The 26,137-nt window shown below is 40.8% G+C and overlaps 2 protein-coding genes across 5 annotated transcripts; one reads left to right on the forward strand and one right to left on the reverse strand.

The window, feature by feature from the left end:
• Positions 1-293: 293 nt before the first annotated feature.
• On the forward strand, positions 294-17,789 carry LOC106590305 (acyl-CoA-binding domain-containing protein 5A). The gene is made up of 13 exons (XM_014181180.3): positions 294-436; positions 851-973; positions 7,430-7,550; positions 10,888-10,960; positions 11,168-11,285; positions 11,762-11,998; positions 12,113-12,319; positions 13,832-13,926; positions 14,112-14,295; positions 14,391-14,590; positions 14,830-14,886; positions 15,076-15,185; positions 15,395-17,789. The coding sequence occupies exons 2-13, from the start codon at positions 889-891 to the stop codon at positions 15,405-15,407; spliced, it is 1,500 nt and encodes a 499-aa protein (XP_014036655.3). The 5' UTR covers positions 294-436; positions 851-888; the 3' UTR covers positions 15,408-17,789.
• Positions 17,713-24,638, reverse strand: mastl (microtubule associated serine/threonine kinase-like). 4 transcript variants are annotated; one of them, XM_014181154.3, is made up of 14 exons: positions 24,552-24,638; positions 22,997-23,204; positions 22,666-22,803; positions 22,432-22,571; positions 22,255-22,343; positions 22,046-22,152; positions 21,738-21,897; positions 21,402-21,574; positions 20,151-21,305; positions 19,856-19,997; positions 19,664-19,684; positions 18,799-18,912; positions 18,573-18,674; positions 17,713-18,458 (listed from the first exon to the last, which is right to left on the reverse strand). In XM_014181154.3, exons 2-14 carry the CDS (start codon positions 23,138-23,140, stop codon positions 18,301-18,303), a joined length of 2,643 nt encoding a protein of 880 aa, XP_014036629.2. In that variant the 5' UTR covers positions 23,141-23,204; positions 24,552-24,638; the 3' UTR covers positions 17,713-18,300. The 4 variants fall into 4 exon arrangements, with proteins under 4 accessions (XP_014036629.2, XP_014036631.2, XP_014036628.2 ...); XM_014181156.3 differs by lacking the exon at positions 24,552-24,638 and having other exon boundaries at positions 20,151-21,302; positions 22,997-23,357; XM_014181153.3 differs by lacking the exon at positions 24,552-24,638 and having other exon boundaries at positions 22,997-23,356.
• Between the last annotated feature and the right edge of the window lie 1,499 nt (positions 24,639-26,137).

The following is a 26,137-nucleotide window of genomic DNA, read 5'->3' on the forward strand; positions in this document are numbered from 1 at the left end:
ACACGCTCAGCCATTGACTGCATTTAGAACTACATATCCGGTAAGCACCCACTGTGTGTGGTGCATTGTGGAGGTTGTAGGGATTTTGGTGTATACTAAACAACATATTTATCAGAGACGGAAGAGTAAGCGAGATATTCCACTTACACATTTTTTTTCTGTTTCTTTTACGCTTGCTTCGTGAGGTTAAGTAGACCAGACCCAGCTGATATTACATTGGTGTCTATGGGAGAGCCACCCCCTTAAGTAAACAGGAACTGACCATTTTCAATGGCCTGAGTGAACGATCTTTATTTATCCACCATCTTCGATATTTCTCTCCATTTTAGCAGTAGAAAACTACAACTCCCTTAGCATACAGTGCCTGTCATTACTGTATTGTGCATGGCTTCTGCTGGTAAGAATAAAGAGAGGTCGCCAAGCAAGTCTCAAACAGGTAGATAATTAAATGCTGAGTGACTAACGTACTTATCTTATTTACCAAGTACAATGCAAAGTTTTTTTTCCTGTTAATTAGAAAGATACAACTTACAAGGATGTTTTTAAACCATTTGTGTTGTTTCTTGCATTGAGCGCTCGAAATTTCAGAGACGACATAACCTCCTGGTGGCTTTGGTTTTGCTTAGGCTACAGTTATGGGGTTGTATTCAAATAGTCAGCTGTGTATATATATATATATATATATATATATATAATTCTATATTCGAAAAACTTGCATGTTATTGTTAACGGTTTGCAATGGCTATTTGAAAAATGTTATTATGGGCGTATGACCTAGCTGAAGCCACAAATATTGCTACAACCAACTCAAGTCTTTTGTTAGTAGAATTTAAATTATGATTATCTCTAGGTTTGAAGAGTTCGCTACCGTAATTCACACTTCGGTTCATGATGGAGATGGAGGATGGCAGACCTTTGTACGAGCTGAGGTTTGACGCCGCTGTCAAAGTGATACAAAGCTTGCCTCCAGACGGTAAGAGCTTTAACTACGGGCAAGGCTATATGCCACATTGTAGCAAAGGCAATTGAGTTAGCATACATACAGTGCATTCGGAAAGTATTCAGATCCCTTGACTTCTTACCCAATTTGTTACATTACAGCATTATTCTAAAGCTGTGTCAGGTTGGATGGGGAGCGTCGCTGCACAGCTATATTCAGGTCTCTCAGAGATGTTCCGACCGGGTTCAAGTCCGGGCTTTGGCTGGGCCACACAAGGACATTCAGAGACTTGTCCCGAAGCCACTCCTGCATTGTCTTGGCTGTGTGCTTAGGTTCGTTGTCCTGTTGGAAGGTGAACCTTCACCCCAGTCTGAGGTCCTGAGCAGGTTTTGATCAAGGATCTCTTCGGACTTTGCTCCATCTTTCCCTCGATCCTGACTAGGGCTGGACGATATGGCCAAAATATTTAAATATTATATCACAGTATTTTTATTCTTTTAATTGGACGGTATTTTTCGTTTTTGAATAATAAAAGGGATATATTTGCTTTATGAGTAGTGAGTGATCCTGGGGTGGCAACGCATACATTCTTTTATCATTTCTGCACTTCCTGCACTCAATTGCAGTGGTGGAAAAAGTACCCAAATGTCATACTTGAGTAAAAGTAAAGATACTGTTAATAAAATACAGTAAAAGTGAAAGTCACCAAGTAAAATACTACTTGAGTAAAAGTCTAAAAGTATTTGGTTTTAAACATACTTAAGTATCAAAAGTAAATGTAATTGATAAAATGTACTTAAGTATCAAAAGCAAAAGTAAAAATAAGGAATTTGAAATTATGTTAAGCAAACCAGATGGCACTATTTTATTTTTTATTTATAGATAGCCAGGGGGACACTCCAACATTCAGACATAATTTACAAATAAAGCATTTGTGTTTAGTGAGTCCTCCAGATCAGAGGCAGTAGATGACCAGGGATGTTATCGTGATAAGTGTGTGAATTGGACCATTTTCCTGTCCTGCTAAGCATTCAAAATGTAACGAGTACTTTTAGGTGTCAGGGAAAATGTATGGAGTAAAAGTACAGTATTTTCTTTTGGAATGTAGTGAAGTAAAAGTTGTCAAATATTAATAGTAAAGTACAGATACCAAAAAAAAATGACTTAAGTAGTACTTTAAAGTATTTTAACTGAAGTAAAAAATACTTTCAAGTACTACTTAAGTACTTTACACCACTGCTCATTTGAGATAATTTCCACACTGCCACGTAGGGCTGCACGATATGGGAAAATAATCTAGGACATATTTTTAACCAAATGTTGCAATTGCGATTTGACTTGCGAATTAGAGCAAAACTGTTGGAATCATGGAAATATAATGACTATTCTAATTCTATAGTTAGAATATAGTAGTGGGCACTTTGAATACAGTGTTGTTTGAGATTACAACGAATTAAAATACCAGGGAGGAGTTATTGTGACAGGGTAGGAACTAAAGTGTTGATAAGTGTTTCCTAGGGGACCCTATAAGCTTTGGCTACATTGCATGTTTTCTCTTAGCTATTTTATGTAGCTAACATATTCTTGCTTTGCATATTCCTCTTTGATTTAGAACATATTGTTGCACAAACAACATGCTGATTTAGGTCTACACCATCACTGGTATTATCAGGCTGTATTAGCTAGCTACGTTTGCTCTTAATCAGTACATTTATTAGCTTGCTAGCTATTAGCATTAGCGGCTAACAATTAGACAAACTAGCTGTTTGCTGATGTAAGAAACAAACTAAGTGTCATTATATAATGCTAGTGGATTTATATTAAGAAGCCATGTGAAAACAGCATTGTTGTCATCAACATTGCTGCATGTGCTGCATTGACCATGCAGACTGAAGGCAAGTGTCTTGTGGTTGAGGAACATCAAATGCGCTCCTTGAGTGACAGGGGGTGTGGCTAGGTCTGTGTGCACAGAGCGGAGAGAGATGACTCAAGTAACTAAGTACACTATAAAAATTGACATTACACATGGCGTATCACATTTAACAAACCAAACATTCAAATACCGGTATAGAAGGTTAAGTAAAAAAAAAAAAAACAGATCCTGCATCAATACCAGTATATCATTAAAATACGGTATACTGCCCAGCCCTAATCCTGAGGAGTGGCTTCCATCTAGCACATCTACCATAAAGGACTGATTGGTGGAGTGCTGCAGAGATGGTTGTCCTTCCGGAAGGTTCTCCCATCACAGAGGAACTCTGGAGCTCATCGGGATTTTGGGCACCTCCCTGACCAAGACCCTTCTCCCCGATTGCTCAGTTTGGCCGGGCGGCCAGCTCTAGGAAGTGTCTTGGGTGTTCCAAACATCTTCCATTTAAGAATGATGGAAGCCACTATGTTCTTGGGGAACTTCAGTGCCGCAGACATTTTTTGGTACCCTTCCCCAGATCTCTACGGAGCTCTATGGACAATTCCTTCGACCTCATGGCTTGGTTTTTGCTCTGACATGCACTGTCAACTGTGGGACCTTATATAGGCAGGTGTGTGCCTTTCCAAATCATGTCCAATCAATTGAACTAACACAGGTGGACTTCACTCAAGTTGTAGAAACATCTCAAGGATGATCAATGGAAACAGGATGCACCTGAGCTCAATTTCGAGTCTCACAGCAAAGGATCTGAATACTTACGTAAATAAGGTATTTCTGTTTTATTTATTTTATAAATTAGCAAACATTTCTGAAAACATAAGTGTTCTTTTCGCTTTGTCATTATGGGCTATTGTGTGTAGACTGAGGATAATAAAAAAGGGGGGAAAGGTTGTAACGTAACAAAATGTGAAAAAAGTCAAGGGGTCTGAATACTTTTCGAATGCACTGTACAACAAAGCTGTCTGGGAATTGGTCTATTTGCCTTTTCTATAGCCTGAGTTACATTACAATGCATAAAAAAACAAATAATGAAAGAAAAGCATTGCAAGTTTCAATTTTGTAAAGTTAGTGTGGGAGAAGTGGATTTTTTATTTTTATCGGTCAATAATGACAAACCTCCTGGCATTGACAACTTAGGTGGAAAGCTTCTGAGGATGGTAGCTGACTCTGTAGCCACTCCTATCCTATCTTTAATCTGAGCCTGGAGGAAAGTCTTTGTACTCAGGCCTGAAGGGAAGTCATTCCGCTACCCAGGAGTGGTAAAGCGGCCTTTAATGTTTCTAACAGCAGACCTATCAGCTAGCTGCCAGCTCTTAGCAAACTGTTGGGAAAAATTGTGTTTGACCAAATACAATGCTATTTCTCAGAAAACAGACTTTCAGCATGCTTATAGAGAAGGGCACTTATTATGTACTGCACTGACACTTGACTGATGATTGGTTGAAATAAATTGATAATAAGAAGATTGTGGGAGTTGTACTGTTAGATTTCAGTGCAGACTTTGATATTATTGATCATAACCTGTTGTTGAGAACGTACAGTACCAGTCAAAGGTTTGGACACACCTACTCATTGCACGTTTTTTTTCTATATTTTTTACATTGTAGAATAATAGTGAAGTCATCAAAACTATGAAATGACACATATGGAATCATGTAGTAACAGAAAAGTGTTAAAAAAAAAATCCCAATATATTTTAGATATGATATTTTTAAATGTAGCCATTGATGATAGTTTTGCACACTCTTGGCATTCTCTCAACCAGCTTCATGAGGTAGTCCCCTGGAATGCATTTAAATTAACAGCTGTGCCTTGTTAATTTGTGGAATTTATTTTGAACCAATCAGTTGTGCTGTGTCAAGGTATACAGAAGATAGCCCTATTTGGTAAAAGACCAAGTCTATATAATTGCAAGAACGCCTCAAATAAGCAAAGAGCAACGACAGTCCATCATTACTTTAAGACATGAAGATCAGTCAATCTAGACAATTTCTAGAACTTCGAAAGTTTCTTCAAGTTCAGTCGCAAAAAAACATCAAGCACTATGATGAAACTGGCTCCCATGAGGACCGCCAGAGGAAAGGAAGACCCAGAGTTACCTCTGCTGCAGAGGATAAATTCATTAGAGTCACCAGCCTCAGAAATTGCTGCCCAAATAAATGCTTCACAGAGTTCAAGTAACAGACACATCTCAACATCAACAGTTCAGAGGAGACTGCGTGAATCAAGCCTTCATGGTCGAATTGCTGCAAAGAAACCACATCTGAAGGACACCAATAATGAAGAAGAGACTTGCTTGGGACAAGAAACACGAGCAATGGGACATTAGACCAGTGGAAATCTGTCCTTTGGTCTGATGAGTCCAAATTTGAGATTTTTGCTTCCAACTGCTGTCTTTGTTAGATGCAGAGTAGGTGAATGGATGATCTCTACATGTGTAGTTCCCACTGTGAAGCATGGAGGAGGAGATGTGGTGGTGCTTTGCTGTTGACAGTGTCAGTGATTTATTTAGAATTCAAGTCACACTTAACCAGCATGGCTACCACAGCATTCTGCAGCGATACGCCATCCCATCTTGTTTGCGCTTAGTGGGACTATCATTTGTTTTTCAACAGGACAATCACCCAACACACCTCCAGGCTGAGTAAGGGCTAATTGACCAAGAAGGATAGTGATGGAGTGTTGCATCAGATGACCTGGCCTCCACAATCACCCGACCTCAACCCAATTGAGATGGTTTGGGATGAGTTGGACCGCAGAGTGAATGAAAAGCAGCCATCAAGTACTCAGCATATGTGGGAACTGCTTCAAGACCGTTGGAAAAGCATTCAAGGTGAAGCTGGTTGAGAGAATGCCAAGAGTGTGGAAAGCTGTTATCAAGGCAAAGGGTGGCTACTTTGAAAAACGTAAAATATAAAACAAATTTTGAGTTGTTTGACAATTTTTTGGGTCACTACATGATTCCATATGTATTATTTCATACTTTTGATGTCTTCACTATTATTCTACAATGTAGAAAATAAAGAAAACCCTTGAATGAGTAGGTGTGCCCAACCTTTAACAGGTACTGTGTGTGTTATGGCTTTTCAACCTCTGCTCTGAGTCCACGATATGGCAATATATCTAATAGAACTCAAAGGGTTTTCTTTAATGGAAGCTTCTATAATATCAAGCATGTAAAGTGTGGTGTACCATAGGGCCAGCTCTCTAGACCCTACTCTTTTCTATTTTTACCAATGACCTGCCAAAGGCATTAAACAAACCATGTGTGTCCATGTATGCTGATGATTCAACCATATACACATCAGCAACCACAGCTAATGAAGTCACTAAATCCCTTAACAAAGAGTTGCAGTCTGTTTTGGAACGGGGGGCCAGTAATAAACTGGTCCTGAACATCTCTAAAACGAAGCATTGAATTTGGTACAAATAATTCCAGAAGTTCTAGACCTCAGCTGAATCTGGTAATGAATGCTGTGGATGTTCAACAAGTTGAGGAGACTAAATTACTTGATGTTACCTTAGATTGTAAACTGTCACGGTCAAACATATAGATTCAATGGTTGTAAAGATGGGGAGAGGTCTGTCCGTAATAAAGACATGCTCTGCTTTTTCGAAACCATATTCCAAAAAGCAAGTTCTTCAAGCTATAGTTTTGTCTTATCTTGATTATTGTCCAGTTGTGTGGTTGAGTGCTGCAAGGAAGACCTAGTTAAGCTGCAGCTGGCCCAGAACAGAGCGGCACGTCTTGCTCTTCATTGTAATCAGAGGGATAATATATATATTTGCTGTTGATATATATATATATATAATCTCAACAGCAAAGCACCACCACACCATCACATCTCCTCCTCCATATATATATTATCCCTCTGATTACAATGAAGAGCAAGACGTGCCACTCTGTTCTGGGCCAGCTGCAGCTTAACTAGGTCTTCCTTGCAGCACTCAACCAAATGTCAATATATATATATATTATGCATGCCAGTCTCTCGTGGCTAAGAGTTGAGGAGAGACTGACTGCATCCCTTCTTCTTTTTATAAGAAACATTAATGTGTTGAAAATCCCAAATTGTTTGCACACACACTTACCCCACAAGACATGCCACCAGGGGTCATTTCACATTCCCCAAATCCAGAACAAATTTAAGAAAGCGTACAGTATTTGAGACATTATTGCATGGAACTCCGTTCCATCTCTTATTGCTCAAATTAACAGCAAACCTGTTTTAAAAAAACAGATAAAGCAACACCTCACAGCACAACGCCTCTCCCCTATTTGATCTAGATAGTTTGTGTGTATGTATTGATATGTAGGCTACGTGTGCCTTTTTAAAAATGTATGTAGTTCTGTACTTGAACTGTTCTTGTCTATTCATTTTCTGTATTATGTAATGTTTTGTGTGGTCCCCAGGAATATTAGCTGCTGCTTTCGCAAAAGCTAATGGAGATCCTAATAAAATACAATGAAATTACAATTTAAATGCAATGTGTGTGAACCCCACAGAGTTTTCCAAAAGCCTGTCAAATGTAAGATGTATTTTGTGTATCGATTCCAGGTTCCTTTCAGCCCTCCAATGACATGATGCTCAAGTTTTACAGTTACTACAAACAAGCCACACTTGGACCATGCAACATACCCAGACCTGGCTTTTGGGATCCGGTGGGAAAAGTTAAATGGTAATGCAAAGTAAACCGTAGGAGCATAGCCGCAGGAAGTAGTTTGACGGTGGGGGTGCTGCGAGGGGGGGTAAAAATGTAATAATTATAATAATCTGATAATACTTGTGGAATATAAAAATACTTGCTTGATATGTTTTCCAGTTTCTTGAAATACTTTGCAAATGCAACTTATTACTACTTTTCAAATCAAATGCAATTTGTCACATACACATGTTTAGCAGATTTTTATTGCGGGTGTAGTGAAATGCAAGGCGCTCTTATCCAGAACAACTTACAGTAGTGAGTGCATACATTTTCATACTTTTCCCCTGTGAAAAAAATAAATAATAATTCATATTTTTCATGTGTTGCTGCAGCACCCTCCGCACCCATACTTCCCGCAGCTATGTGTAGGAGTCAAATAAGGTCTTCTAACAACAGAGATTCTGCACTGGAGTCCTATTTTTATTCTCTGTATTGTAGTCCTTGCAGTTAACTTTCCTATTGCCACATATTGTCTGATATGTCAGGTCACCTTCTACCCACTTGGCGGGAGTTGACAGTGTTTACTTGTGTACAATGTAGATTGTTAAAGAAGATGGCTACACTAAGCAAATTCTCTTTTAGGATTGACACTGAAGCTATTTATACTCGGTTAACTATTATACTATTACTGCTTTACCGGCCCTAACTTGTAGAGTTGGCAGGCCAGCTACTGCTTAGCTCAATGTGCATCTGGGTCATTGACCAAGTGGATACTCTGCTGATAACAAATGTCATGATTATGACATTTAGGAATCAGGTTTGAGGAGTTACCGAGGTAACTTTGGTCAACTTTGAGTACAACTCGGGATAACCGGTACCACAAAAGTGGCTCCCTTTTTAGCCAGATACATTTCAATGACAATGAATCCTTCAGTAGTAACCTGCTCCGAGGCAGGCTAAATCAGGGCTAACCCCATTAATTCGGAATGAAGTGTCTGAGCCGCGAGGTGAGGACCAATGAAATCAGATTACATCCCTCTTGCAAAGATTGCGTCATCATCCCCTTCTTTTGAGTAAGATGACCGATTTTAAATGTTTTTGTGTATAATAAGTTCGAATACCTATCACATTTAGTAATGATAGAATGCATTTGAAATTTAATGCACAGTAATACTTTTATGACTTAATACAATTATTTTTTGATAGGAGTGGGGGAAAAAGGTGGTCGTGCACACCAAAGACGGCATGACGATAAGTAATAAAATAAGGACGTCACTTCAAAAAGCCTGTTTCACACCATAGTCTGCTGGATTGGCAAGATAACTTTTATTTCATTTTGATTCAACACAAATTAAAATGTGGCACTGACTCGCCCATGTAATGATTCTTCAGCAGTGTCTCAATGAAGAGTTCGACTGGCCACGTGCGACATGCACGCGCAGTTACAAGCCCGCTAGAGTTAGCAGCAGGCGGACGAGCATTATCCACCGTCGTAGTACGGATAAAACTGGAACGTGAAGCTGGCTAGCTTTAGAAAACCCTGAGTAGATCAAGCTTCCTTTCATAGTATACCTCTCAGAACTATAATGGCTTGACATGCTGCCCATGGCTCCTATTTCAGTGTCCATTATGCCCGTTATGTATATGAGAGTTCAAGAATGGAAAGAAAGTTTATTATAATACACAAGATCCTTGGGTATTGCAGTTTCTGTTACTGATGACTTAACAAAATGTTAACCTGTATCACATTTTTTCCCAAGGCAATATGCATTCAGAAAATATTCAGACCCCTTCCTCTTTCCAACATTTTGTTACGTTATAGACTTATTCTAAAATTGATTAAATAAATAAAAATGTACCTCAATCTACACACAATACCCCATAATGACAAAGCGAAAACAGGTTTTTAGACATTTTTGCAAATGTATTCAAATAAAAAACAGATATTACATTTACATAAGCATTCAGACCCTTACTCAGTACTTTGTTGAAGCACCTTTGCCGGTGATTACAGTCTTGAGTATTCTTGGGTATGACGCTACAAGCTTGGCACACCTGTATTTGGGGAGTTCTCCCATTCTTCTCTGCAGATCTTCTCAAGCTCTGTCAGGTTGGATGGGGAGCGTTTCTGCACAGCTATTTTCAGGTCTCTCCAGAGATATTCGATCGGGTTCAAGTCTGGGCTCTGGCTGACAACGCAGGAGTGTCCCTAAGCCACTCCTGCGTTGTCTTGGCTGTGTGCTTAGTGTCGTTGCCCTGCTGGAATGTGAGCCTTTGCCCCAGTCTGAGGTCCTGAGCACTCTGAACCAGGTTTTCGTCAAGGATCTCTCTGTACTTTGCTCTGTTCATCTATCCCTTGATTCTGACCAGTCTCCCAGTCCTTGTCGCTGAAAAACATCCCCACAGCATTATGCTGTAGGGATGGTGCCAGGTTTCTTCCAGACGTGACACTTGGCATTCAGGCCAAATAGTTACATCTTGGTTTCGTCAGACCAGAGAATCTTGTTTCTCATGGTCTGAGAGTCCTTTAGGTGCCTTTTGGCAAACTCCAAGCTGGCTGTCATGTGCCTTTTACTGAGGAGTGGCATCCATCTGGCCACACTACCATAAAGGCCTGATTGATGGAGTGCTGCAGAGATGGTTGTCCTTCTGAAAGGTTCTCCTATCTCCACAGAGGAACTCTGGAGCTCTGTCAGAGTGACCATCGGGCCCTTCTCCCCCGATTGCTCAGTTTGGCCGGGCGACCAGCTCTAGGAAGAGTCTTGGTGGTTCCAAACTTCTTCTATTTAAGAATGATGGAGGCCACTGTGTTCTTGTGGACCGTCAATGCTGCAGAAATGTTTTGGTAGCCTTCCCCAGATCTGTGCCTTGACACAATCCTGTCTCTGAGCTCTACGGACAATTCCTTCAATCTCATGGCTTGGTTTTTCCTCTGACATGCACCGTCAACTGTGGGACCTTATATAGACAGGTGGGTGCCTTTCCAAATCATGTCCAATCAATTGACTTTACCACAGGTGGACTCGAATCAAGTTGTAGAAACATCTCAAGGATGATCAATGGAAACAGGATGCACCTGAGCTCAATTTCGAGTCTCATAGCAAAGGGTCTGAATAATGCAAATAAGGTATTTCTGCTTTTATCTGTAATACATTTGCAAAAATGTCTAAACCTGTTTTCACTTTGTCATTATGGGGTATTGTGTGTAGATTGATGAGGGGGAAAAAAATATTTTATCCATTTTAGAATCAGTCTGTAATGTAACAAAATGTGGAAAAAGTGAAGGGGTCTGAATACTTTCCGCATGCACTGTACTCCAGGAGACACTTAATGTAGGTGTTATGTTAAACATCTTGTTCTGTCTACATAGGGATGCATGGAGTGATCTGGGAGATATGCCCAAGGAAGAGGCTATGACAGCTTACGTTGATGAAATGAAGCTGGTAAGTGCATACCAGCGTTGGCGTCTATTCTAATACATTGTTGATGAATCCAGGAAGCGAATAGAATTCTATTCTAGGATTGATATTTCCTGAGTTCAATGAAGTAGATCACTTTGTTGATGAAAATCTGTCTGAATGGCATTCAGACAGGATCGCTAGGACAATCAGTGGACACTAAATGTGTTTGCTGTCGTATTTAAACAACAGATCCTTGAGGGCATGCCCTGTACAGATGAGGTAGAGCAGCTTCTAAAGGTGCTGGGCCCATTCTACGAACAGGTGGAAGAGAAAAAGCAGATACATCAGGTGTCAGACCTGTCCGCAGGTACTGTCACTACCTTTTCTAATTTGATTTCATATGAATTTGATTTATTTTATTTGGAATGTCTTCCATTTTAACATATCCATTTCTATCATGTGCTCAGCCCGTTTGACAAGGTTTGCTAGGCAACTTGAAGGCAAGTGTATGGACATGTATCATTTACCCACAATGACCTGCCCCTTAGTTATGTCTGGTGTTGTAGTTCTGTATACATACATTTTCTTTCATATTTTTTTAGATATATTTTTACTTTATATCTCCTAGTTTGGCTAAATTGGAATTTATCTCCTAGTATGTCTCCTAGTATATCTTATAGTTTGGCTAAATTAGAATTGATCTCCTAGTATGTCTCCTAGTATATCTTACAGTTTGGCTAAATTAGAACGTATCTCCTAGTATATCTTGTAGTTTGGCTATATTAAACTAATAGTAACATATAGTTCTAATAACGTTGTAACACTGTTGTTGCTATGCCGCAGGTTTTGGAACCATGCTAACATCAGCACCTTCAAAAAGTGTCACAAAGAGCCTCATTAGGACAATGGAAATGAATGGCACTTTGGAGACACGGCAACCCAGACAGGCTGTTGAACCTCCGAAGCCCAAAGTCATGGCACTGAAGGAACAGGGGGAGGAAGAGGAGTTTGAGTTTGATGAGGAAGATGAGATGGAGGATGGAAAATTAGAAATTGTTGAGATAAAAGAGGTGAAAAAAGGTATATGTTGTCGAACATTAAATAATGTAAATAAATAAAAAAGGAAAACGTTAAGCAGAAATGTTTATCTTGTAATAATATTTTTTATTTATTTTTATCTTTCATTGAAAAAAGCCTCAGCCCCACAGCCGAAGAAAAATGGCTCATCCAGGAGACCTAAAGTACCCCTGTCCAATGGTAATGTGTGGAACGGGGTGGGCCACCTCCCCAATGGGACCCACACCTCCAAGGCCGCCCTGAACAGTGAGGACTCAGAGGAGCGCCTCACCAACAGCACCCTGCCCTTGGAGCCCCATGTCCAGGTCAATGGCCACCACGCAGGTGGGTTCCACTGGTTAAAGTTGCATCGACAACAGCAGGGATCTCCAACCCTGTTCTTGAAGAGCTACCCTCCGGTAGGTTTTTGGCTCCAACCCTAATCTAACGCACCTGATTCTAAAAATGAGCTGGTTGATAAGCTAAATCAGGTTAGTTATAACTGGGGTTGAAGTTAAAATCTACAGGAGGCTAGCTCTCCAGGATCATGGTTGGAGAGCCCTGGACAACAGTGACATACTGTAGTGAAGGGTAGGGTTTCCTAAACTTGGTCCTGGGGCCCCTTCTGGGTGCATGTTTTGGTTTTTTCCCTAGCACTACACAGCATTCAAATAACCAAAGCTTGATGAGTTGATTATTTGAATCAGCTGTGTAGTGCTAGGGGGAAAAACCAAAACGTGCACCTTGGTGGAGGGAAAGGGAAAGGAAATACCTAGTCAGTTGCACAACTGAATGGATTCACCCGAAATGTGTCATTCACGTTTAACCTCTGAATCAGAGAGGTGCGGGGGTTGCCTTATTCGATGTCCCTGTCATCAGCGCCAGGGGAGCAGTTGTTTTTGGGGGTTAACTGCCTTGGAATGTTGTTCCTACATTGCCATCGTCGACGGTTTGAGTTCCCTATGCCCCTGGGCCGTAAGTCTCTTATCCATGGCCGCCAGATTGTTAATAGTAAATTTCGCTTTACACTAACATTACTTTTTATTTGTTGTAAACACAAAAAGGTAGAAGCTCTTTCCCTGTGGTAACCAATAGGTATTTCGGGCACCATAGAAAAAGATAGAAACTAACAAATCTGGTTGCATGATGGATATTACATTTGTGTATTGTTGTAACGTATACCATAGATATACAGACTTAACTCTAGGCCTAATATAATAGCTTTCTTTTATAACAGAACTGAGTATTGAAATTGGATACAATTCACAATTGCCATTGATATCCACTATGCAGAATATCAACATTGCTCGTTTCAACAAGAATCAGCCCTTATAGGCCTAACCCAGATCCACCATTAACCAGATGTCCATAAAAGGTTTAAAGATGGATAGTCAGTCCTCTGTAGATTAGCACCCTGCCTGCCCACACTGGGCGGTTGTTCTCATGGATCCTTGGCCATGTGATCTGATAAGCTACTCAGCTTTACTCCCAGAGCTGTTGCAACTCAGCATTTCCCTAGGAACAGCCACAGACTCCCTGCTCTGATGGATTGCCATTACATTATGCTCCTAAAAGCTGGTCTAGGGTCAGTTGTGTTTCTATTACTTTCACCTCTCACCAACTCATTACATCAAATTAGTGATCACCTTGAGAAAGGAGAAAGAATGCATTTGGAATGTGGAACACACAATATGATGTGAAATGGAGCACAGGCCTCTGCAATGGTTGCATTTGTGTTGCTTCTTAATCAGTCTGTTCCAGGCCAAACTAGCACAAACTTCTCCCTGAGGGAAGGTTCCCATATGTCTAAGAATCTGACCTGACCTGTATGGGACGGGTTACTATTTGTTCCCATAGATCTCGACCCGGATGTATTCAGGCCCTATCGCGCGGCCAGTGACTCAGACAGCGAGGTCTACTGCGACTCCATGGACCAGTTTGGCCTGGAACAGGTAAGAAGCAAAGGGGACACCTAGTCAATTACACAACTGAATGTATTCAACCGAAATGTGTCTTCCCGCATTTAACACAACTACTATGAATCAGAGGGCACAAGCACGGTGTACAGACAATGCAAGTACACACTCCATGTACATGGAGCATTTCCAAATCCTCATGTATGTGTGTTTTGGTCCAGGGCTCTGAGGCACAAACTGACCGCTGTCTGGAGCTGGATGAGGAGCATGGGGAGACTAGTGGAGGGGCCAGTGTGGCGGGCATCCAGTGTGGCGCGGAGGATGGGGAGACTAGTGGAGGGGCCTCTCAGAGACAAAGACTGAATACAGACAGGCCCAATAGCTCCCTGGTCAGGAGAGAACGAGGTAAGGTGTGTGTTTAGGCCCTGTCTTACTTCTCGATTTACCTACAAGTGTATGTCAGTGTTTACACCGCTTTTTTGTGTTTGCGTGTGTTATAGGTTCTAGGTCTTCAGGGCACAGTCCAGGTGCCCAGAAGCCCTTGCAGGGTAGCGGGGGGGACGGGGAGCGGTGGGGGGGACCGGGGACACCAGGAGGCAGTCTGAATGAGCAGATCGTAGTGGCGCTGGCCAGACTGCAGGAAGACATGCAACGTGTCCTGGAGAGACTGCACACACTGGAGGCCCTCACTGCATCCCAGGTCAGAGACCCACATTTAGCAATTAAAGTATATTACTTAGCCTGTTGATAGTGACTACTGTGGAAAGAGTATCTAATAGCAAACATGCAGTTATGCAGTACTCAAACACCTCAATATTTTGTATTCATTCTTAATACTTCAGGATTTTGGTTCATGACTTTAAGATGGACTGTAACTATTTATGTATGTTATAAGTACTCATTTGTTTTGCACCTTCTCTCTTTGTACATGTTCTCTAGGCAAGGTCATCGGCTCAACCATACCCATCATCACCCCTGGCAAAGAAGAATAGTACGGTGCGCTGCCTTTACGCTCTGTCAATGTTTCATTTGGACTCGCATCGTCATAGACTGAAGATGACCTTTTGTATTTTCCTAGTTTTCTGTCTAATCACACATATTTAGATTCAGAATATAGGTTCCTTTGGTTTTAGGGATATTGTGACCTTCTGTTCGATCACTTTTTATTTATCCTCTGTCCTCTAGAAACCATCCTGGTGGCCTTTCGACGTGTCTCCCAGCACTGTAGCCTTTGCTGTTGCGTGGCCATTTGTGGTGCAGTGGCTTATCCGCCGATATCTTCAACGTAGGAGAAGGTAATTGTATAGCAAGATGGGGATATTCTAAAATAACTAAGTCAATTGTATTTTTGTGTAAATTGAGACATTTTGTTACATTTATGTTAGTTGTTCAATCCATTCATGATTCTGCCTCTGATAGTCTCTATATGTGGATACTGTAGCTAATCTATTTTGTACTTAGTAAGAATGTTTTAGTAAGAATGTTTTCTTGTCCCCACTATCAGACGAATCAATTGAAAAATCTCCCAGCCCAAACACACAAAGCGACAAAGAGAAGACTCTCAACAGTCTTTGGTTTGTTAAAGACCGTCGCCTCCCTTATGCTTTCCCCCACACCTCCGTAACTCTAGCTTTTGCGCTATGAAGATTGCACTAGGAGTAGTGAGTGGTGGAAGCCTCGCAAGCCACAAGCACTAGAATTGAAATCAAAGAGAAATGTGAATGTATTGAACCACAGCTTGTAATCATGCAAGCTTTTTTTGAGATGATAGGCTACAATTACTTTACTACATTAGTAATTATTTTGCTCTTAAGAAATTACTAGGATTTAACTTGGGAGGGGAAAGTTATTGTTTGTGTATGTTGATTATGGCATTGTTCATAGATAGATCACAATAGTTTCTTTCTTTTATTGCAAGTATGCCGTACATCTTATGGGCATTATAAGAACTATTTTATCTAACTTGTCCTGCAAATGCCTGCCATGGACATACTGCAATATAAACCATAGGCCATATATCATAATTTCTTAGGCAATGCTGCTAATATATCGTGATAACTGTAGGTAGATAAAGTGTATATATAATGATGTATTCTTTGAAAGGTACATTTAATTCTGAAAATGTATTATTTCTAATAACATGAAATGAAAATTAAGGCGTTGTCTAGTTTTTGGTTAACCTGGTTGTTGTACATTAAGTTAGGTTGTACATGACTGCTAAATGTTTTTTCTAGGATGTGAAGGGTTCATATTTAGTAACATACTTCATATCTGATCATGTTTTTATACACATAGCTTGTGTATTTTCTTAATTTCATCAACCCACAATCAAGTGCCTCGCCAATGTAAGGTATATGGGGTATTGCAGAGCCGTATACGCTACGGTTCTGGGGTATTGTAGTTCTGTTCACTCTCAAGTAAAACATCTCAACATTGGACTAGATTCTTTAAAAAAAAATATAAGAGAACCAGCTGGATGAGAAATGCTCATTGGACACAAAATGTAGGCCAATCCATCCCACACCTTGTTTATGGCAGTGAAAAGCTGTATAATGAGGATTTTTCACACCGAACATTCAGTGCTTTCTTCTCTAAGGCAGTGTTTTCTAACTCCAGTTGTCGAGTACTGGCAACAGCACACGTTTGTGTTGTAGCCAAGCACACCTGATTAAACTCATCAACTAATCATCAAGCGCTCAATGAGTTGAATCAGGTGAGTTTGTCCGGGGCTACAACGTGTGCTGTTGGGGGTACTCGGGGACTGGATTTGAGAAACACCGCTCTAAACTGTACGGTTTCGAACCAATCATAAGATCTGTCTTTCTCACTTTCTTTAAAGGTCCAATGCAGCTGTGTTTCTCAATATAAAGTAATTTATGGGTAACAATTAAGTACCTTACTGTGATTGTATTCAATTAAAATGGTAAAAAAAAATAAACCAAAACTTGCTTCTTAGCAAAGAGCAATTTCTCAAGCAAGAATTTTCCTAGGGCTGTCTGGGGGGAGTGGTCTGGGGAAACTGAACATTTGCTGTTATTGGCAGAGGTTTGGAACTTTCTTATTGGTCTAGTAACTAATTTAGCATCAGGTGACGTTATCAGGCAGGCCAAACCTCCATCCCACCAAAACAGGCTGTAATTTCAGGCAGTCTTTTCAAACAGCTCTTACACTGAAAGGGCATTATCATAATGTTCACAGTATTATTCCAACCTCAGTGTGGAAATATAAAACACAGGAAAATCACATTTTTTACAGATTTTTTTTTTTTTTACTGGGCTTTTAATAGCAATATTCTTATGTTTCAATGTAGCAAAGTATATTGTGATGTGTAAATTTGGTCCGACTGAAGATGGTTATGTATGGCGTCTGTTTTTAATACTGAGTTTTAAATCTGTTAGATTTTTTTTTTTTTAAGTTGAATTGGTTCATGTAGTATACATTGTTTAAAAATAGCTGTACAGTCCAGAGTAATGCAATATTTTAATTGCATTCTAATATACTATATGAATCTATATCAAAATAATATACATAAGATTTACATTGGCAGTAGAGCTGATGCTCTTTTCAGAGCCATTGATTTGTTAAATAATACATTTTCTACTAAATATGAATCTAAAGCGCTCACATTTTCTGCCTTAGGGGGTAGATGGTTGTTTACATGTGATCTGTCGTCCAAGGCACGAAAAGTTAATAAAGCATTTTTATCTGTTTGACTGAAAACAAATTCCTCTTATGAAGGTTCACAACACACAAGATCCAACCACTCAAATGTTTTGGTTCTTCTTCGTGTATCATGGGAAGAAGAGAGAAAAAAAATAGCAATCACTTCACAACATCCATTTTAATTTGTACCTTTTTCCTCATACGAACATGTAAAAAAAAAAAAAAAAGTTTAAAAAGATCATACAAGAAATAAAACTATTTTGTATAGAGTATCCATACAGATGTAGTGTGTGACCTACATGATGATGAAATCAATCATAGTGGTCACTTCACAAATGGCAGGAGCATAAAAGAGCAGTGAAACATGGTGCTACATGATATAAAAATACAGTTATGCCTAAGTTGACAGACAGTACAAATATTCAACAACTCACACACAAAGATTTAGATATATTAATCCTATTTTTTTTCTTAACCAACTAGAACCCTAAAACAAAACTCAAGAGGGGACCTGCCCAGCCTACATAACAGTTGGGAAAACACTGCAGTGATGCATGGTAGAGGATGAGGGATAGAGGACAGCATAGTGAGGAACAGTCGGTGTACGACAGGGTGGGGTCAATTCCATTTCAATTTAGAAAGTAAACTCAATTCCAAATTTGACCAAATGAAAAGCATAAAAGGAATTGGAATTTCAGTGTACTTCCTGAATAGACTGGAATTCACCCCAAACGCTGGTGTACAAACCTACAGACTGAATCCAGACATGACTAGGTGCTGGGCAGTGTTTCTAGCATCAAAGTATGACGTGTCTGTTTCGTCCTCCGGCTGGGGGATGAAGGGCATGGTCTGGTTCTGAAGGTTATCCCAGTCCAACCCCGCAAAGAGAGCGTGGCTCTTCAGTTCTGATGCAGAAAAAATATATGGTTGTAGCAAAAACATTGAACTATCAATCAGAATGGCATCCATGAAATGGTGTTACACTGAACTGCATTTAAATTGGCCAAAGAAAACCTTACCTTTGAGGCCAGCCCGTTTGTTCATATCCATGGTGAGTAAGATCTCTATGGCACTCCGGGAATTGTGGGACAGCTCCTCATCACCATCAGGCCATGGGATATCTGAGATAAACAATATTGGTGATATAAAACACTTTGAAATGCATGATTTTACTTTGCCGTAAAGGCCTTCGTGTCACACTGATAACAGATGCAATAAACAGCCATGGCAGCTGCTGATATCTACCTCTGTTGAGAATATTCTGGAAGACAAGCTGAGGGGTTTCGTCATTGAAGGGGGGAACACCGGTGAGGAACTCAAACAGACACACGCCCAAGGCCCACCAGTCCACCATGTAGTCTGAAGGGGGAACAGAGTCACTTTTCTTAGGTACCAGTACTGTAGTGTCACTGCATTTTCCTGTTAGGCTGTGCCTCTATTCTACAGCGGTGGAAGCAGGAACTGAGTTAGACAAATCGGACAACATTAGGCTCAATGTTTCAATGTAAAATTTGGGATAATTGTCAGATCCACACACACACTTCTCAATTCATGCGATTGAATGATTGTGGACGATGTTGAAATTGTGTATTGCTTGCTAACATTAAGTCCTAAATAATTGTTTACAATTTGTAAGATAATGTCATTTATTGCAATCTAAACCAATATTTCTTCTTACAAATTCATTCCAACATTAGATCCACACCTTGGCACCAAACATCATATTCCAGGACAAAACCCATACCAATGTTATTAACATGACAGATTTCATCAGCTTGAAAATATGCCTTTATAATAGGGCCCATCTGAAAGTCACCAATGTTAGTCCTCCACTCTGACATATGACTTTCCTTAGACTCTTCAAAACCATGCCTTTAAAATTGGCTTCCCATTAGAATTTCCCTCAATTTAATCCCAACATGGGTCCACACCAACCCAATACAAGGGGCCAGAAGCAGCAATTACAATGGGGAATCAGAACCAGCATTTTGCAACCTATCCACGTAATATTGAATCAGGCAGCCATTTCCTCTGGTACTAGACAGTGAATGCAGGGAAACTGAGAGCACATGCATTTCCCTGGCAGTTAGCAAGGTTACGATCAACTTACCACAATTAAGATATCCTGAAACTAAAAAAATAATGGCTGTTAAAATGGCTGAACTTGATTTCTCAACAGGCATTTATTTATACCTACATGTAAAGTTGTGAAGATGACAGCAATTATACCAACATGCATACAGAAATATTTTGAATTTCTCCCCCCCCCCCCACTGGCACCCACCCCAGTGTCATCTCTTACCATGTGGTTTCCCCAATAGCAGCTCTGGGGCTAGGTAGTCTGGGGTGCCTAAAATCGGTGCTCCCTCCACAGGTACCGGAGCACGTCGGACACTCTTGGGGGTCCTGAATGGAGTGTGGGATGTTGACATAGGCTGTGGGGTCTGAAATTAGAAAACAAATGAATAAATAACTGCGATAAAACAGTGTCATGTAATGTAGGTTCCCTGAACAAACCAAAAAAAGCTATATTCAGGTCATACATTTGAACGTAGCCCAGTAGCCACCACCCCTGAGCCTCGACTCAGTATATCTACCTGATAGAAGGAGCTGTTGGAGTTGGGTCTCTTCTGGACTGGTGTGACGGCAGCAGGCATACTGTGGTAGGAGGCTGAGGTAGCCATATCCATGGCCTCCACTGAGCCCAGGCTGAGGCGTGAGTTCCACGACATGTTGGAGCGGTTGATGGAGCTGCAGTAGCTCCGGAAGGCCACCACGTTCCTGGGCTTGAGGAACGAGGGTGACTTGGCCACGCTGGGGTCCAGCTCGGGGACTCTGTCAAGGAAGGAGCGTTTGGATACGCCTCCTCGCAGGGTGAGCATGTTGCCCGGCTTTGCTGTTCCTATACTAGCCAAGGTGGGTGGCTGAGGTGGCAGTGGGGTACTGGGTGATATTTCGCTGTCGTTTAGCTCTAACAATGCCGAATGCCCTTCTTTGGCACTTTGAGTCGACCACTTTGAGGTTGGGCTGTTGACATTGATGGACATTTCATGAACCGACCCCTCAGAGTCAATGCTCAGGCTCCTGCTCAGCTCATGGGATTCACCAAAAGACCTGCCCTCAACAAAGACCCCCTCTGCTAGGTCATCCAACTCACACAGGAGGTTTTTAGTCACAGTAATGGGACTGGAGCGTTTGGGAACCTGTCCTTTAGCAGTCCCTTGACCCTCAGATCCAAACTCCTCCAAATTAACATTGGCAAACACCCCGGTCAGACCAGTACGATACTTCAAAGTCTCTTCTGGGACCCCAGAACACCTCTGGTACTCCGAGTCTCTCTTCTTGGAAAGCGATTCCAACTGCTCAGGACTTTTCTCCACCTCCTCAAACCCTCTCTTTACTGCTGAGGTTACCCCAGACTGGACTTCCATTGGTTTCCCTTTGGTGGCACAGATACTTTCAGCTCCAGAAACATTTCCTTTGATTGGTTGAGAGAGTTCAGGCCTCTTGGGTGGGGCAGATTGCTCCACCCCGTTAAACTGAAGCCTGTTTCCAGCATGGGGTTCCTGTTTGGCCTTCCTGGACAGTTCTCCAGTACTGGGTTCTTGGTGGAGCTGTCCACGTAGGTCCAAGTTGTCCAACGATGCCAGGGCAGAGCCCTGGCCCAGCATCCTCATATCAGAGGTCACCTTTTCGCCCGTTTGTCCACTGGCATTCCTACCATATAGGTACGGCACGTTCTCAATCTCCTTCTTGAAAAGGAATACAACAATAACATGCATATCTTCTAATAAACCAATGACTCACAAATACAGATATTTGAAAGAGAAATGTTGTTGGCTTCTGACCTTCTCCAGCTCCCATAGTGGGCTGACACCTCCCTCAGAGTCAGTGGTGGAGGGGAAGATGCATGATTGGCTGCCGCCTGGGCTCATGGTGTCAAACCTCCTCCTGGACTTGAGCAGCCTGGGAGTCAGGCTCTTGGCCAAAGCATATGGGCTGAACACACAGTTGTTGGGTCCTGAAAAAACAAAACAAAGACTGATTAGAACCAGTTTGAGGGAACAGAATCCACTTTCTCCTCAGGACAGGTTTGACTATATATCTGACCAGTCTGCCCTCTATAGATAAAAATGAACCTGAAACACAGGGTGGTTTACTGAGGTAGAATTGAAGAGACATACCCAAAGTCCAGCTAAGGCAGACAGGGGAACGCAGGTATTCCTTCTGTCTCCTCAAGGGTGAACTGAGCGAGTTTTTCCGCTGTTCAATTTTCCCACATGACATAGGGCTAAACACAGCCGAGCCACTGCTGTGCCGCTTGCCCTCCACTGCTGGTGTGTTCTGTGTTTGATGAGAGCACAGAATAAATATTGAATCTGGCAACAGGAAACAATGTACTGTATCTGCACAAACCAATCATATCACACGTATTATCATTACTGATGTATTCTAAATGAATACATACTTGAATACAATTAACTTTACTCACAAGTCCAAGAGAGCTGATCAAAGACAGGACTTGACCAGGGGTGCGGAAATAATCTTGTTTAGGCATTGCCAAAGATGGGGTTGTCAAGATATCGGCAAGACTCAATTCTGGGAGGAAAAGGAATTAAAATGTAAAACACAACAAAAGCCTGCAAGCAGATGGTGATGTAGATGGATTCATGAATTAAGTGTAAGCTATAGTGCCCATACCTCTGTCAAGCTTGACTTTGGAGAGGCCAAAGTCTGTAAGCTTAATGTGGCCTTCATTAGACACAAGCATATTGTCCGGCTTTAGGTCCCTAAAAGATTGAACACAATACAAATCTCAATTATACTAAAATGTGAAATAAACACAAATATTTTGAAGAGGAGTAGTCATAAAAGTACCTGTGGGTGATTCCATGGCGATGGAGGTAGTCTAAAGCACGTGCCACCTCTGAAATGTATTTCACTGACATGTCCTCATCAAAATACCCGTAGATGTGAAGAAGTGATTTCACATCCCCTCCAATAAGGTATTCCATCACCTGTGGATAAACATGTACAGAGGCAATATACCAAAGTCAGGTTAGGGACATGCCTCACTCACTGTTGTCATTTGTATTTTTTGGGACCACATACCAAATACACTTTTGTTGCTGTTTGGAGACAGTAGAAGAGGTGCACGACAAAGGGACTTTTGCTGAGGGCCAATGCGTCCCTCTCTGCCTTCATTTGATCTGCCATATTTTTGTCACGCATGTCTGCTTTCTTCACCACCTGGAGGAAAGTGAATAGCCAGTAAAGTGTTATTATCCTCAAAGGTCAATGTAAGTTAGGTAAATAAAATGTAAAAAGCTTAAATGCTTTCCAACTCCTTTACATTAACATCTGTTACTGACGGTTCACCCCACTTAAAATTATAAATGCTGTCGAGCAGATGCATAGCAGTGGTAAAATGTTGATCACTTGCCTTGATTGCATATAAGCGTGCATTGCTTTTCTTCCGTGCAAGGTAAACCTTTCCAAAGGCACCGCGGCTGATGGGCTTCAAAACAACGAAGTCTTCGATTGAGGCAGGTTTTGGAATATCGGATACCTTCCCATCTGCATCCATAGTTGGCAGCTACTAGCAGCTAACGTTAGCGTAGACTTTTGCAACTTTTCAAGGGGAATACATCCTGAGAGTAATTAAAAACAAAAAGCGTGCATGCAATTAAACTAGTAAGCTGTTACAGTTCAAAATACCTATATGAAGTTTTATGAAACAAATCGTTTCACTAAACTGACAGACAAGGCGTGGTTTGTTTTGAAATTTGAAATCCGCTCACAGAAATAAGGGTCCTGCGTGACGTACTATTCGTGGCCAAAGATAGTGCCTTTGTGAATATAAACACTTGAAAGATCACTTCAAAGGCAGATTTGACCAAATAATAAATGTATGAATTAATCAATGAATACAACTGAGTTTTTGGGCCATCATTATATTTCTAGAGCTACTCTTCTAGAAGAATTGGCAACGGGTAGGACACCTAGCATCAAAATAATATGTTGCGTCATACATATTTTGTATGCTGGTGGTTACACATGTTGCCAACAACGTTGCAAACATTGCCGAAAGTGCATAAAGATGGTGGCCTGTACTTACCACAAACGACTTATTTAATAAGTTGTATTGTACAGTGTACCATTTTTTTTGTATTGACATTAGCACGGTATACATTATCCCAATTCTTGCTCCAAGACATCGGCAATTAGAAAACATTAAAACGTAGATTGTTCTGATTTATAGCCACATTGAACCATAGTTTTAAAAGTATGTGGATAGTGCTCAAACACTGATGTCATATATGAATTCCTCAATTTTTATGCACCTTCACCATTATTAGCAACAAATAAAAAAGAGAAACATTGGAGAAGTAGCCAGGGGCATTTTTCTAATGCTAATTTCTAGTGACTTGAGAAAAGACAAATGGCCAATCAGTCGTAGGGCCATGGCCATTCATACTATACTGAATACCAGTGTGACTGTTAATGTGGATATATTCAATTAAACAGCCATTTTGTACTATTTTTCTCACTTCCCCTATATGTCAGGTTGTTACTACTACTGCTCTACATACTGTATGGTTTGAAACAACATCATTTGTTCAACATATACTACAGTTATTATAGTGTAATAATAACCAGCAACATACACAGTTAAAAACTATTGTAATAAAAAAAATCGATCTCCACTGTACAAAATTATCCAAAATAAAATATCCTCATGGCTGCCTCTCTCCTGCATGAAGTTAACACATGCAATACACCCTCTACACTTAAGCTGCTATCATTTCATCAGAGATCATATATGATTTTTTGTTTTCTCTGCTACCGCACGGCAAGTGGTACCTGAGCGACGAGTCTAGGTCCAAAAGGCTCCCCCCCATGTGACAAATAAAATGCGATTTGATCATTGCAATTGAGTCACACTATGACAGACCATCAACTCTATGAGCTTGGAGAGGCACTTCTCACTATCTTACCCGTTTGTTTGTGGCCTCTCTCTCTCTGCCTGTCTGTTCTGGGTATCCTCATGGCTGCCTCTCTCCTGCATGACGTTAAGACATGCAATACAGACTCTAGACAAGGAATGGGTAACTTTATAGGGGTCTGCAATACCCACATCCATACCCGCACAGGCAGTTGCAGCTGGCCGTAGCCTTTTGGGGGCCTTAAGCAAGTAAGCAAATACATTTAGCTGCCCCCCTCTCGCTCTTGACAACGGATAGAAAAAAATACAGTTTTAGAGTTCAATTCCATTTTTCCATGGGGAGGAGAGGAGATTTTGCAATATTCTAACTAATTTCATGCAATTCTACTCATTTTGCCATGGGGCAGAAAGAAAAATTGCAGTCTTACAGCTAATTTCTTGCAAGTATGTCCGGTTGATGTTTATTGGGATAAGTTGTCCTGGAGGCAGAACTGAGCAATTTCCACAAAATAAGCCAGCTACAAAATCAAAATGGGCAATACTTTAAAAAAATCATGTTTTCTGTTGTTGTTGCTTTTTAGTCTTCATTTAAGTTTAGAATTAGGCATTAGTGTTAGCAGTGTGGTTAAGGTAAATGTTAGGGTTAGGGTTAGATTTAAAATGTATGACTTTGTGGCTGTTCCAGCCATTGACCACTCTGCAGAGCTGCCTCAAGAACAAGATTCACGACGAAAAACCCTAACCTGCACAATTCTACACATTTTGCCATAGTGTGGAGACCGGAGAGAAATATTTGCAGTTTTGAGAGTGACTAACAAAATAAATGGGGGCTACCCGGTCGGTAATTCGATCATGATTACTACAAGTTTAGATAGATTGGTAAATTTGTCTAGCCAGCTAAAACATTTTTGCTGACATGGGCTAATTGAGTGAGTGTCAGTAGCTAAGTTTTCATCCATTATGCGACAGATTTTCATGCAAATATTATTAAATCTACATAAAACAATGTGTATTTTCCCACCAGAGATGTGTTTCCATCAAACTTACTTTTTTGCGGATAAAAGGCTGTGTGTGATTCCCATGTACCGAATGAAAAATACAAGTTAAATGAGTTTCCATCGCATTTTCAAATCTACCGATGGTTTTGTCACAAATACTGTTGCGTTATTTTGCAAATGTGCCCACTCTGGTCTTGGCACCATAGCCGGGGGAAGTAGTTTGGGGTTGAGGGTGCATGTGCTCTAGCCAACAGTTTGCAGATATAGTGTGTGTAGGCTATCTACATTATGAGATTATTTGTTGTTGTCAAACAGCAGCCAAGCATCGATCATCATGTCACCGGGAATAATATCCTCAATATTTATTGGAAAGGAGCATCAAGCTCATCACCTGGCACATTCACCACCCGGTTCATCATAACTTATTTTATATGTAGCCTAATAAACAACATGATTTCCCGAGTTGTAGTGGGACGACCACACAACATAAGTTTATTTCGATATGATGGTTCTTATATCAATATTTGGGCATAAAGGTTTTCCACTGTCATTTCTCGCATAATTCATTTTCCAACCACAGAAATATCCCACCATGTCGAACAAACAAGTTGTCTGTCGGCATTTATAAAATTGTATAGGC

Source organism: Salmo salar, chromosome 29 (genome assembly GCF_965601325.2).
Source record: "Salmo salar chromosome 29, fSalSal1, whole genome shotgun sequence".
NCBI lineage: Eukaryota > Metazoa > Chordata > Actinopteri > Salmoniformes > Salmonidae > Salmo > Salmo salar.

Bases quoted from the DNA above. Each gene is read 5' to 3' on its own strand.
- LOC106590305 (XM_014181180.3), top strand. From the start codon at position 889: ATGATGGAGATGGAGGATGGCAGACCTTTGTACGAGCTGAGGTTTGAC. The intron at 14,296-14,390 runs GTAAGGTGTGTG...CGTGTGTTATAG, and splicing joins CCTGGTCAGGAGAGAACGAG to GTTCTAGGTCTTCAGGGCAC. The intron at 14,591-14,829 runs GTCAGAGACCCA...CATGTTCTCTAG, and splicing joins AGGCCCTCACTGCATCCCAG to GCAAGGTCATCGGCTCAACC.
- mastl (XM_014181154.3), bottom strand. From the start codon at position 23,140: ATGGATGCAGATGGGAAGGTATCCGATATTCCAAAACCTGCCTCAATC. The intron at 22,804-22,996 runs GCAAGTGATCAA...ACTTTCCTCCAG, and splicing joins CACGCTTATATGCAATCAAG to GTGGTGAAGAAAGCAGACAT. The intron at 21,575-21,737 runs GTATGTCTCTTC...TTGTTTTTTCAG, and splicing joins CTGCCTTAGCTGGACTTTGG to GACCCAACAACTGTGTGTTC.